This window comes from Protopterus annectens, chromosome 3.part0, assembly GCF_019279795.1.
Source record: "Protopterus annectens isolate FY-2018-M chromosome 3.part0, PAN1.0, whole genome shotgun sequence".
NCBI lineage: Eukaryota > Metazoa > Chordata > Ceratodontiformes > Protopteridae > Protopterus > Protopterus annectens.
Genome location: NC_056731.1, coordinates 927,133,544 through 927,146,232, shown reverse-complemented (window position 1 = coordinate 927,146,232; position 12,689 = coordinate 927,133,544). Strand labels below are relative to the sequence as shown.

Sequence of the window (12,689 nt, the reverse complement as noted above, 5' to 3'; positions counted from 1 at the left end):
GTTTCTCTTGAAGAGGGTTAGCGAGGAGCTATAGAACTACAAATTTTTTTATAAAACTTATTGCTCCTTCTACTGTTAGAATCATCTGGGTATCCCTTATCCATTCTTTTTAATTTCTCCAAGTCTTTTGGGTTTATAATACCATGACAAGAATGGACCCATTCCTAAGTCAAAATACGATTAAAGTTCATGAAATTAGTATGGTTTCAATATTTGGTGTTGGCCAAAATTGCTCTTCTAGGAGTGGGAAGCCATGCTGCAGAAGTCTGCTACCCTTGCTTTCTTGGGAGAGACTGTCTTGTTATCCCTTTCCTGTTACACTTTTATAGGTTCAAAGGTGTGTACTAGGCTAATGGCCCTGGTGCCTTTACAAGCTTAGCCCATAGGATTACCCTGGCATCGTGCCACCCAACCTTTACACTTTTTTTTTTTAAATAAATGGAAAGTTTAGTGACAAAAGGCTAAATAAAATTTCAGTCCAAAATGTGAAATGTTATACTATATGCCTTTACTTGGTGCTACATAGGTTTATGGGCACAAAACACATCAATAGCAGAATATCACAGCTGTTCAATTTCATACTGGAAATGAGGTCAAAGTACATTTCTAAAAAAGTGTGGATCTGAAAGGCATGAATTAAGTCCCTATTGATATTACCTTTAAAAGGAAATCTATTTTTCAATGCTAACCCTATGTACAGATGGGCCAGCATTTCATACAGGATATGATGTACCTGATTATCACTGTACATGTACAAAAATCTTCCACAACATTTAGCAAAATTCCTGGGGTCCCATAAGAGAGCTCTGTCCATGCCAACTTTACAACTGTCCACAGAAAATCTCAGATGCCAATCAAGATTGGCCACATAATTTAAGCTTCCAATCTCTTGCAGCAGCTGCAGATACCGTTCTCCTAAAGTCTATTTTTCTTTTAATTCTTTTTAGGGTGGTGCAAAGAATTTATACTCTGTAGACTGAATATTCACCTGTATATGCGGTGGTGGGGCTGCGGTAGCGTTGTTGCCTCACAGTCAGACGCCATCCGGTTTGATTCTCAGCTAGAGCATCTTCTGCATGGGACATGCGTGAATGGGCGTACCTTCGTTGAAGTTTGTGCGTCAGGGGTGGTAACTTGGCATGAAAAAATCAACTACCAATCATTAGCGGACTGGAGTTCCGCTGTGGCGACCCCTAACCAGGAAAAGCTGAAAGCCACAACAAGACTGAATATTCACCTGTATTACTGAAATAAGGATGAATGATTTGGCCACTCAGAAAGGGAAGGCTAAATGAGAGAAACATTTGTGTGTATGCTCCACAATACCAAAGTCAGGATCTCAGGGGAGTACACTTAAGCCTTTTTCAGGATACTTCTATCCAAGAAAAATAACTGTGGAATGAAGAAGCCCATGAGAATTCTGCCATCAGCATCAATATCCTGATGACTTCAGGTTGAAAATGATGTGTTCCTTTTCTTTCTTTGGCACTTTGCCTTCTATTTCAAGAGGCCAGAATTGAGACAACTTAGGATCATTATTCACAACTAGCTTTTCCATCTTCATAGATGGTTCTCAACATTTCAAAGACAATGAAGTTAGTGGAGTCAATGACCTGTCAAAGCATATCACAAGCTGGAATACAAAGATTTTGTAGACAATTGGGTTTTCATCATTGTAAACAAAACCAAAGAAAGACACTTTAGCAGATGTTTAAAGCCCCGACGTGCCCCCCCAGTTGTGGAGGACATAAATATAATTTTGAAGATCACAGCAATGGGAAAAAAGAAAAAAACAAATGTTCAATAACCTAAATTGCAAGGGCTGTGCGGCATGCCTTGAGTAATATGTCCAAGAAGTAAGTGATTACACATGGAAGCTATCTCATTATATACATATGAATCTACTACTCAATGTGGTGAAGTGCTATAGAAGACTGTCAGAGGGGACAGATGAACAGAATTCCAGGTCCCATATGAAGCTAAAACAGTACCTTGAAGAGAATCAAGGGGTCACCCAAGGACTTTATCAAAGTTAAATAAAAATATTTTAGTGCTAAAATCAAAAAATTGTGCACTGATGACTGTAAACAAAATATTACAGATAACTATTAAAATACAAGTTGAGACTTTAAATAAATGCAATTAATTCTGTAATGTATGAATGCAGTTGCTACAAACTGAGATCTGAGCAAGGATAACCATCAATAAAGCACTGTAAGCAATGACTATGGTAACCATTCTGCCATGAGACAATCATATGTCCAAGAAATGTTAACGCTCAAAAAATATAGCAACAACAAAATTCTAATGGTAACAAAAGACTTTACATGTCTTTCTATTGCAATTCTGAAACTCATAAGTGCCGTACGTGTGAGCCTTGGAATTACAAAAAAGCCTGAAAATACAGGAGTACAACAAATATCAAACATACTGAAATGTCTAACAGTTATCAACTTTAAACAAATTAAAATAATAAAATGTCAGTGAAAACTGTAGTTTATTATAAAACAAAATCAATAAATCTTTATACGCAATGAAAAGTATGTAACATTTTAGAAATGAGACTGGACCTAAACTAAAATCTCACATGCAAATTTCAAAGCCAAAGATCAATGACAAATTTCAAATTAAAACTTTTAATCACTCCACAGGATTGAGTCACTGCACTCTCTCAATTAAAAAACAACCTATATGAATTGCCAGTTTCAAACTAACAGCACATCAGCACAAAAGAAACAGGTGGAAGAACTTTCAACAAGTCCTCAAAATACTTCTTCCTACAGCAAGGAGGAAAGTGTGTCTTGTGGAAAGACAAACGGAATGAAGCATTAAGACTCATCAAGAGCCAATTTCAAAATGTCCTCAGATCCTGCATTCCTTAAATTGCTCCTTTTTTATCTAAAAATAAAACAAATTACTTGCAACCTGGATATCCTCAAGCTTCTCAGTGGCATAGACGCACACCACTACTTCAGTTACTCTTTATACCTGGAAGAGTATTGGAATTAATCTCTTTCTTCCTTAAACTGTGCTTGCTAAAACATATCTGGAAGGATTTTGACACAAGCAATCATTACTACAAAATTTGGTTGAAACTACCTAATGCATCATAAGTTCTTTAGAGCTTTCTTATTCCACAAGGGAGGCATAAGGCTTAAGTGTAGTCACAACTCAAAGCTAAAACCTCACAGTATGCGCTTTGCCAGTACGAGCATTTATGCTAGTTTTTCTAAAATTTTAACAAATACACTTTCCAATGATGTAGGCATACACTTTTTAAGGTAGAAGTAAATACTCTGCCAATATTCATTTGTAAACACCATTTATTTTCTTGCATGAGATTTTAGCCTCCAGTGTCATTGTAAGTAATCTCGGAGTAAACCACCCTGAGATCCTAGGCTAACAGTATGGCAGAAAAGTTACTAAATGACCTTTCATAAGAAAGCAACCAATCCAACAGAAAACAACATCTATGCAAATTGCAAAAAGTTTTTTTTTTTTTGGGGGGGGGGGGGCATCACCTGCACTACAGGACTTAACAGATTCATCACTGAGGTTGCTACACCATGGGGAAAATCGTGTCCTCCACCAGAGAGTGTAGTTCAACTGATAAGACAGATGGGATGTATGACGGACACATACTCAGTAGGATTCTATTAGAGCTATTCACAGACCCACTGACTTGATCCCTGGCAGTAGACAGATATGGAAGTGAAAAAAGGGGGCTGATGTCCTGATCTCTAACTGTAAGTAATGCTATGTTCTTGTTTTGCTTTTTTTTTTTTTTTGCATATTAATTACTTACTTATTACTTAATAAAACTTACTAACCTACAGTTCAAACTTAGTTTTATTACTTTGGTCAGTGCCAACTGCCAGACAAGCCTATGGATGGGAGATGGGAAATTCACCCCGGGTTTGGTCCCCCATGTGTCTGACAGACAGTACCTGTGCCCACACTAACATACCCTCCCAAACACACACATAACCTTTAGAAATTTTTGAACATACTCCCTCCTAATAAATGCCCATGATACATACGGACACAACTGGGTTGGGTTACACAGCTAGGCTTACAAAGACCTTGGTTGTAGTTGGCCTAATATATACCTATGAACTATATGAAATGCTCCTCAAACTTTCCAAATGCCCTCTACTTAGTAAGCTTTTACTGCACCTGAAAATTAAGGAAAATTCCTCTTTGCAGTGACCCCAACAACCAACATACATTTTGCCAATGGGGGAAACATCACTCAAAAAGTCACTGTCACAAATCAACAGCTACCTGACAAAGATGAATTACATTATCTCTAACATGAGTGCACTGCAAGGGTAGGCAAGTCTGCAACGGGACACATCTGTAAAATTTGCTGTCAAGAGTTACTTTTGCTTACACACTGATTGATCAAAGTTATTGTAAAAAGGTTGTTCATAACACTGCCGCTCATGGATCATAATTCTTCCCACTTATACTGATGGTATTATTATCCTTAAGTTTTAAAACATTTACTCCTAGGTTTAGCTGTAAAAATAGTAACATCAGTGAAATATTCATGTACTATACACAGGTCCCCACCTATAATGCAGTCTATGACAATGTTACCTTGCATCTGGACAAGAAACTCTGTCTTTATGCGTCTAGCAGCCTCACTTTCATTTTCACTTCTGGAGCCACATAAAGAGTCAATTTCGTCAATAAAGATGATAGAAGGCTTGTGTTCTCTGGCAAGCTGAAATAAATTTTTCACCAATCTAAAACAGTAAAAACATGTTGCTAGTAAAAGACTTCCAAAAATTCATCAACTAAGCCACACAGCTTAAATTAGATTATATTGGCTCATAGGAATATAAATTTGTACAACCTAAAATAATGCAAAATTACATAGGAAGAATATGGAAAACCATGACATTTTAAGGCTGGTAATGCTTTTAAAATGACTGCATGATACTAAGTGATATTTTGCAAAATCTGACAGCTTAAATAGAAAAAAAACTCCAGAAGTTCAAAATATTGACAAATAGTAATGCAAACAGAAGAATAAGTGCATTTTACTATTTTTTCTGTTCTTTTGGACTTTTCTCTTCATGCAGTGATCACTTATTCTGAGATCATGAGTCACCTGTTTCCATGACTCTTTCCAGCTATCAGGTCTACTGCAAACTGTAATATTTCAGAATGATTTGTAAACACAGGAAAATATCATTTGTAGCCAAAGGGGTACAACCGAATATACCCTGCAGCACACAGCAAAGCTAGACAAATTTGATGAATTTCCACTTTCACCACATTTACCTGTTAGACAACAGCCCATAATGAAAAGACTACCATACTCTCCCACCAAAGATGGAAAAGCTATCCACTTCTGCCCATCTGATTCCTCTGACACCAAAGCTCATTTCTCAAACCCAGATGTCAATATTAGTCAGAACTCCAAACTCTATTACAAGTAACTTACTTAAAATATTTTAACAAAATGGAGTAAACTTATTTATGTAATTAAAAAAAAAAACAGTACATACTTTGAAGGCAAGCCTTAATCAGGATGTGCTTATTTCATGGCACAGGCTCTTACAACATACTTCTGTTTGTTGCACCCTTCATAAATGAAATGTGTGTTTTCTTTCTTTTAATTATTCTACCAGATAGCAACATTGAAGGATCTTTGGTCCCTTCTCATATTAGTCTATAATATAGCCGAATTATCCTGGCAGATTTCATTCTACCACAACAGTGATTTAAAGAGTGGCTTGGCATTCTTGAGTATACCATTAATTACAAGCAGTAATTAAAAAAACAGGTTCACTCTGATATACATGTTAATTCCATACTTCCCGATTCTTCAGCACTCTCTCGTCCTTTGAGATAGGGATCATCAGTAATAATGCTGGAAACACATTGATGAAGGCAGACAATATCTGCAGTTGTATAAAAATACATTGATACTACACATCGAAAATAAAGTTATGAAAGACAATTAGCATAACAAAAGATCTTCAAAGTACAGGTCAATGTTAACAGTTAAATATAACATTTGCATTTATCCAACTTCTGACATCCTTTAGTCTGGATGCCTTTCCACAGCTGTCACTTCTTTGCAAAGGGATAAAGCTGGTCTTGCAACTGTTAAAGCACTAACACAGGTGGTATGAAACTCCCACACAAAGCCAGTACTACACAGGTGGTACGAAACTCCCACACAAAGCCAGTACTGGAATGTTTTCTTTTCTGTTATTGAGTCTGAAAGCTCCACAGCAAAAAAAATCTGCTTGGGTTAGAGAAGTCTCTAGTGCTCATCAAAATACCTCATCTGAACTCTAATCACACTCAGGCTATCTTACCATGCAGTTTGTTATCTTCAGTGGAACAAAGAAACCTACACTGGTGCTGCAGAGTAGGCAAGAAGGCAACCAGCCCATTAAAAACAGTGACATGAACTTGCCTGTTAAAATTGTATACTATCCCACAGTCCAATTTTTCCTCCACTGCAGCTAGTGAACCCTTTATTGCTTCAGAAGAGTACTGAAAGCACCGAATCATCAACACAGCCCAACAGCTGCTGACAAACTCACCCAGTAATACAAATGCTGCCTTACCCTCTAATTTTCTCTCAGCTAATACAACGGAGCCTGCATCTTTGTTGCAGAACACTACAAGCACACATCATCAGCTTAAGTGCTTAACAGCAAGCTTTTTATATCACCAGCATATTACATGCAATGTTAAACAATACTTGTCACTACTACATAAATGTTGGCAAGACTGTTTTGTATTACTTCTTCCCTGCTGCCTACAGACCATCAGCTTCCTTCTCTGCCATCTAGCATATCCATTCCCTGATCACTGGTAGGGTAAGAACAAAATCAAAATGGCCATGAATTAGGCAGCCACCAGGGCTTTTTGCTATGGACCTTGCATCCCACCACCTAGTAGGCGACATGCATGCTTCTAATACGATTAGGCATGCAGTGCCCCCCATTCTTTCAGGATGCCAGAACACTTCTGTATACACCCTGCCTTAGAAGCCACACTCTCTTGAAGGACTACTGTTAAACAGCTTGCCAATGGCCAAACACACATCCCTGGTCCAAATGCTGCACGGCATGTCTCCACCCTCAACTGGACCCAAAAATACAGCAGACTGGACCATCGCCCTGCCTCCTGGGATGAAGTGAGCCATGTGCAGCTTATGCCAACCTCCCAGTTCCTCCAATCCCCAAGGGGTTACCTGAACTCAGGTGATCTAGGTCATATTCAGAACTCAGTGGGGTGGCTTTGCTAGGCAGAATTACTAAAATGAATTTCTTGAACAGAATTATTTCAGATATTATGCTGCTTACACCTTTGTACAGGGTTAAGGTAGGGAAGCGTACTTTCTTTCTGCTGACTAGAAATAGTTAGGTGGTGCTAGTTATATGATAAAGCATAGCTAATTGCTGTTAACTAGATAAACTGCAGGCAGTTCTACTCCGGTGATGTAACAAAGCTGAGAGGTGAAGTCCACAGGGTAGTATAAGACCTTGAACATGACAGATTTGCTTCATATCGTCATTACACGGGGGACATAGGTCTGTTGGATGTAAAAGGAACAGTGTACATACTTAAGAAATGGAAAATCCAAGTCTATTGGATTTGAAGGAAACCATCTACATTGGTCACAGATGTGCACTTTTGTCAAATGAATGTAAAGGGAAGTTTGTAGACATTAGAAAAAGAAAAAAATTGTGGCAACTGGTCATTTAAAAAAAAGAAGATAAAATAAGTACTGGGGAATATTCTAAAGCATTTGCATGACCTCATAACAGTTTGTTGATTCTTGCATTTTGCTGTGTATAAAAGCAGACATATCATTCTGTAGTTTAGATTATTAGCTTTTTTGGGATTAACAAGATGTTGCTGTATCCTCGTTGTGAATAAAATATGCTTCCTGCAACATGATTCTGTAGCCAGAAAACTTTTTTTTTTTATATTAATACTGGTGAACCACCTAAAGCATGGAACACTGAAGACTCAACTGTACTGGGGAATATTCTAAAGCATTTGCATGACCTCATAACAGTTTGTTGATTCTTGCATTTTGCTGTGTATAAAAGCAGACATATCATTCTGTAGTTTAGATTATTAGCTTTTTTGGGATTAACAAGATGTTGCTGTATCCTCGTTGTGAATAAAATATGCTTCCTGCAACATGATTCTGTAGCCAGAAAACTTTTTTTTTTTATATTAATACTGGTGAACCACCTAAAGCACGGAACACTGAAGACTCAACGAACAGCATGACCTGATGGAGAAGGAAATTTTGTTGCAGTGAGGAAGGAATTAAGACAGATGCACACAAACAACATCCAAGCCCACCATACATTAGTGAACATGATCCCTTGAGGATGCCCCTGTACTTCACAGGAATGACAGAGTTGTGTCAGACAGCGACTCAGAGCAGCTGCCTCTGCTTAACATTTTTATAGGATGAAGAATATGGAGAACAGGTACCACTTCACTGCTTACTTCTTTCAGAAATAAAATGTAAACTTAATTTGTTTTCATAATTGCATATTTGCAATAGAATTAATTATAAAAGTCAGCTCTTTAAAGGTTTTAAAAAGGAGATTCCCGTGACCTTAAAAATGTTAATGCTTTTTGGGCATAGATGGCATTAATAGCATACGCAGTAAAGTAACTAGTATATACTTATCTATTAGTGTGCATAGCAGTGACTTCTTTAAAAAGTACCTAGGTACCTGGTAAATACATTATTGTAAGACATTTCAAAGTATATTTAAATTGCAGAATAATTTAAAGTGAGAAAATCAAAAATGTTGTTTGCCACATGTCACATGGTACTGGCAGTTAGACTTTCCGTAGTAATTATTAAACATTGTCACCAGCAACAGGACTGTCATATTTGACATTTTTTGTCAGCATACACATGAATTATCCTTAAAAGCAGTAATGAAAGTAACTGCACGAGATGAGTACACTGCTTGAAGCCTGAGAGTGGAAAGAGATGGAATATAACATGCTGTAAATACAGCTCAAGTGACTGAATTGAATAAATGCATAATTTAGCAAATTTTCACATAAAGTTCAAGTGAATGAATGGAGTCAATGCATAATTTAGCAATTTTTCACAAAAATACATTAATATCCAGGCATTCTCAGTAGAAAATGATTTTCTGCAGCAGTATTATGTCAACATTTGTTACAGGAGAAAGTGTGATGGGTGGTTTTATTCACCAAAAAAGTTAGGTCTTATGGTTTTTATCACATACATCACACCTGAAATGAACAGTAACAACTTTTTCCATACAGATATACAGAGCTTTTCACAGCCGATATACAACCAGTTTGCTTACACTGCCATCAGAGGATTAATAAGCACCAGATCATTTTTTACTTGAATTAACATAAATATATAGTTTGTCTGAACTTCATAAGTGCATGTGGACTGTACAAGAGTTATCAATTTTTTCAGACATTACAGTTGACACAAGTTATATACTACCAATAACAAGTACCAGATTTGTTCTACTTGTGTTTATCTTCTGAGAAGATGGAGAACTAACAACTTTTTTATTACAATGGTAATTCTATGTTTTTGTTAACATCAGACCTTTTGACCTTCATATTGTTTGAGACAAGACAATATTGTGACAGGATTTTAATTATAAGGATTATTTATAAGGTAAAACAAAAGTAATCCAATATATACTTCATAGGCAATGAACCTTACTGAGTAACATGATTTACAACATGCATTTGCAGTACTGTAAAAGATAAGTATTAAGTAGCATTAATAAAACATTTTGATATTCGGGCAAATGAAAATAAAAAGTTGTTTTGTGTGCATTTAAGGAACTCAGACATTTACAGAATGTACATTTTGAAACTGAAGGCAAAACTAAGATTTTGATTTTTTATGTACAAGGTGTAATTTTTACATACTGTGTTTGCTAAATCAGGAAACAAAATTATTAATTTATGGATATTCCTGTACAATGAAATTTTGTAAGACATTCTAATTGGGATATGCACAGGACATTTAAAAAACGCTATATAAAAAGGGTTATTGCAGTACTTTGTAAACACAGATACAACAAACATCAACATGGACTATGAATAAATACATTATGGGTAATGCAGGGACAGATTAGATTTTAAAACGGTTCTCTTATAAGGGATAAAGAAAAATTCCAAGTACAAATCCCCAAAGTGATGGGAATGGATATCTTATGTGAATTGGGAAAAGCAGAAGATGTACTTAATCAGATTTTTAGGGGGGGGAGAACGTAAGCTTAGGCATGTACAGTAATACACACAATTTTTCTTTTCAACATGTTTTCATGAGTTGGAGGGGTAAAAAGGAGGAAAGTCATGCATACCACTCCAGAACCATGTGAAAGGTAGTAACATGCAGACCTCAGGAAAAGCTTCAGTGAACTCTTGAGTGAAATAAAAAAAACTATGGGTTACTCTAGCCAGGTAGATCTTTTGGAATAATCAACAATACTTTTCAAACTTTTTTAATGTAACTTTTTAACATGACCAGTTACCACAACTTCTCCATTTCTGATGTCTACAAACTGTTTACTTTATATCCAACTGACATAAGTTCCCCATCTGTAATGCAGGGAGGTGGACACCATTCCAGACTTCAGCTGAAGTTGAGTTTCATATCAGACAAATCAACAACAACTCTAAAAAGAGAGGGGAGAGTCGTAATGAAAAGATATTTTATGTTTTAGCCAGTCATTATCTGAACAAGTAAACCAAGGTAAGTCGATACCTTGTTAAACATAAAAAGAATACCAAATTTAATGGTAAATAGAGAAACCATTCATTCTTTAAGACAGAGTTGTAATACTCTGGAACTGGAAAAAATTTCCAATAAATAAATGCATTCTAATGATATTGTTTTACATATACAAATAAATGGATTTTCACAAGAAAGGTTATTTTCTGAAGTTACAAGAGGCTACAAAGGATTACACTTTGCAAAGCAAACTTTATATTTTCCCACACAAGTTCATCAATATTTTTTAGTAATTTTTAAATCCTATTGAAAGGAAATGTACACAAATGTTGCAACTTCAAGAGAAGGAACATGATATAAATGTTTATCCAGCTACAAAACAAAGAGTTTTAAGTTAGAAGAAATATAGATGGGAATAAATACAATGAGATGTCTAATGATGAATAAGATTAGAGGCTATTTCAGTACACCTTAGCGAGTTGAAGGCTAATAGCAAATAATGGCCATAGTTATGCAATCTGTTTTTTTGGTTAGGGAAGGGAACTTTTAAAAATGTTACACTTTAGCTGTAGTTTTTAAAATTTGATAGATACCGATGAACCGATTACCACAAAATTATCTTTTATGAACCCAGAACATGTTGGGATGCAATTTTCATGACACTATAGCATGCTCGCTCATAGACGTACGATGTTCACGAACAGACAGCACATTAGAATACACAGATATAATTTTCATTATGTCAGCATGTTAGGGTATAGTGATGCAATATTCATGAGCCTACAGCATTATAAGACAAAGAGCAAACCAAATGTAATTTTTCTATGATCTCATAGCATGCTGACACACATGGGCAGAGAGGCAGAATAAAGTCAGAAGTACACTTCTGACTTAGTGATTGTTTTTTCCTCCTGTAACTCATGACTGTACCACAAAGTTATTTATCAGTGTTTGGTGTAAAGATAAGAATGAAAATATGAAAGAAATACTGTCCAGTCTGTTTCATGTTAATGGAAGGACTATTCTGGTCTGTCTGAAATAGCTGTAAATCAGGTCTTCTGCACCCTTTTCCCTGAATGAGAACAAAAAAAAATCATTTTAATGTTCAGTCCATGAATGAATTAAAGAGGATTTCCTAAGCAGAATTACTAAAATGGGTTTCTTAAACATAATTATCTCAGATATTATGCTGTTTATACCTCTGCACAAGTTAAGATAAAGTATAGTTATTTTCTTTTAACTAGACACACACTGCCAGGCAGTGCTAGTCATGTGACATGAAAGGGAGAAGAGAGAGGAGAAAGTCTGCAGGCTAGTATAAGACCTTGAATACGATAAAAGTGCTTCATACTGTCATTGTTTGGAGACTGTATAACTACTGAGCGCAAAAGGAATGATGCACATACATCAGAAATAGAAAATCCATGTCTCTTGGACAAGAAGGAATTTTACACTTGTCACAAATAGGTAAGCTTATATCACTTGGATACAAAATAATTAATTTCTCTTGGATAACAAGGAAATGATTTACACATGTTACAGACAGGGAGCTTATGCCAAGGGGATACAAAATAAAGTTTGTAGACATCAGAAATGGAGAAATTGTGGTAACTAGTCATGTTAATAAAATGACATTAAACAGAAAAGTACTGTAGATTATTCCAAAACATCTATATGGCCTTATAACAATTTGACAGTTTCTAAAACTTTTTGTGTACAAAAGTAGTCACAGCTTGATGTAGTTTAGATTTGCTTTTCAAATGATTCTGAAGACACTGTTGTATCCTGTTCATGAATAAATCTTTTTATTGCAATGTGCCTGTGTGTCCAGAAGACTTCTTTCCATATTAACAGAGCCCATCCTATACCACACAGCTTGGCCAAATGCTGAACTACTTTTTGGAGGCTAAAAATTACTACTGAAGTGCTTAAGGTTTTGAAT

The 12,689-nt window shown here is 36.0% G+C and overlaps 1 protein-coding gene across 2 annotated transcripts in view; it reads right to left on the bottom strand.

Annotated features, from left to right (window-relative positions):
• Positions 1-12,689, bottom strand: part of VPS4B (vacuolar protein sorting 4 homolog B) — a 904,737-nt gene that overhangs the window by 448,163 nt on the left and 443,885 nt on the right. For both annotated transcript variants that reach the window (XM_044065255.1, XR_006364000.1), the window contains exon 7: positions 4,603-4,751. In XM_044065255.1, coding sequence (XP_043921190.1) covers positions 4,603-4,751 — 149 coding nt within the window. The remainder of the gene's footprint in view (positions 1-4,602; positions 4,752-12,689) is intronic.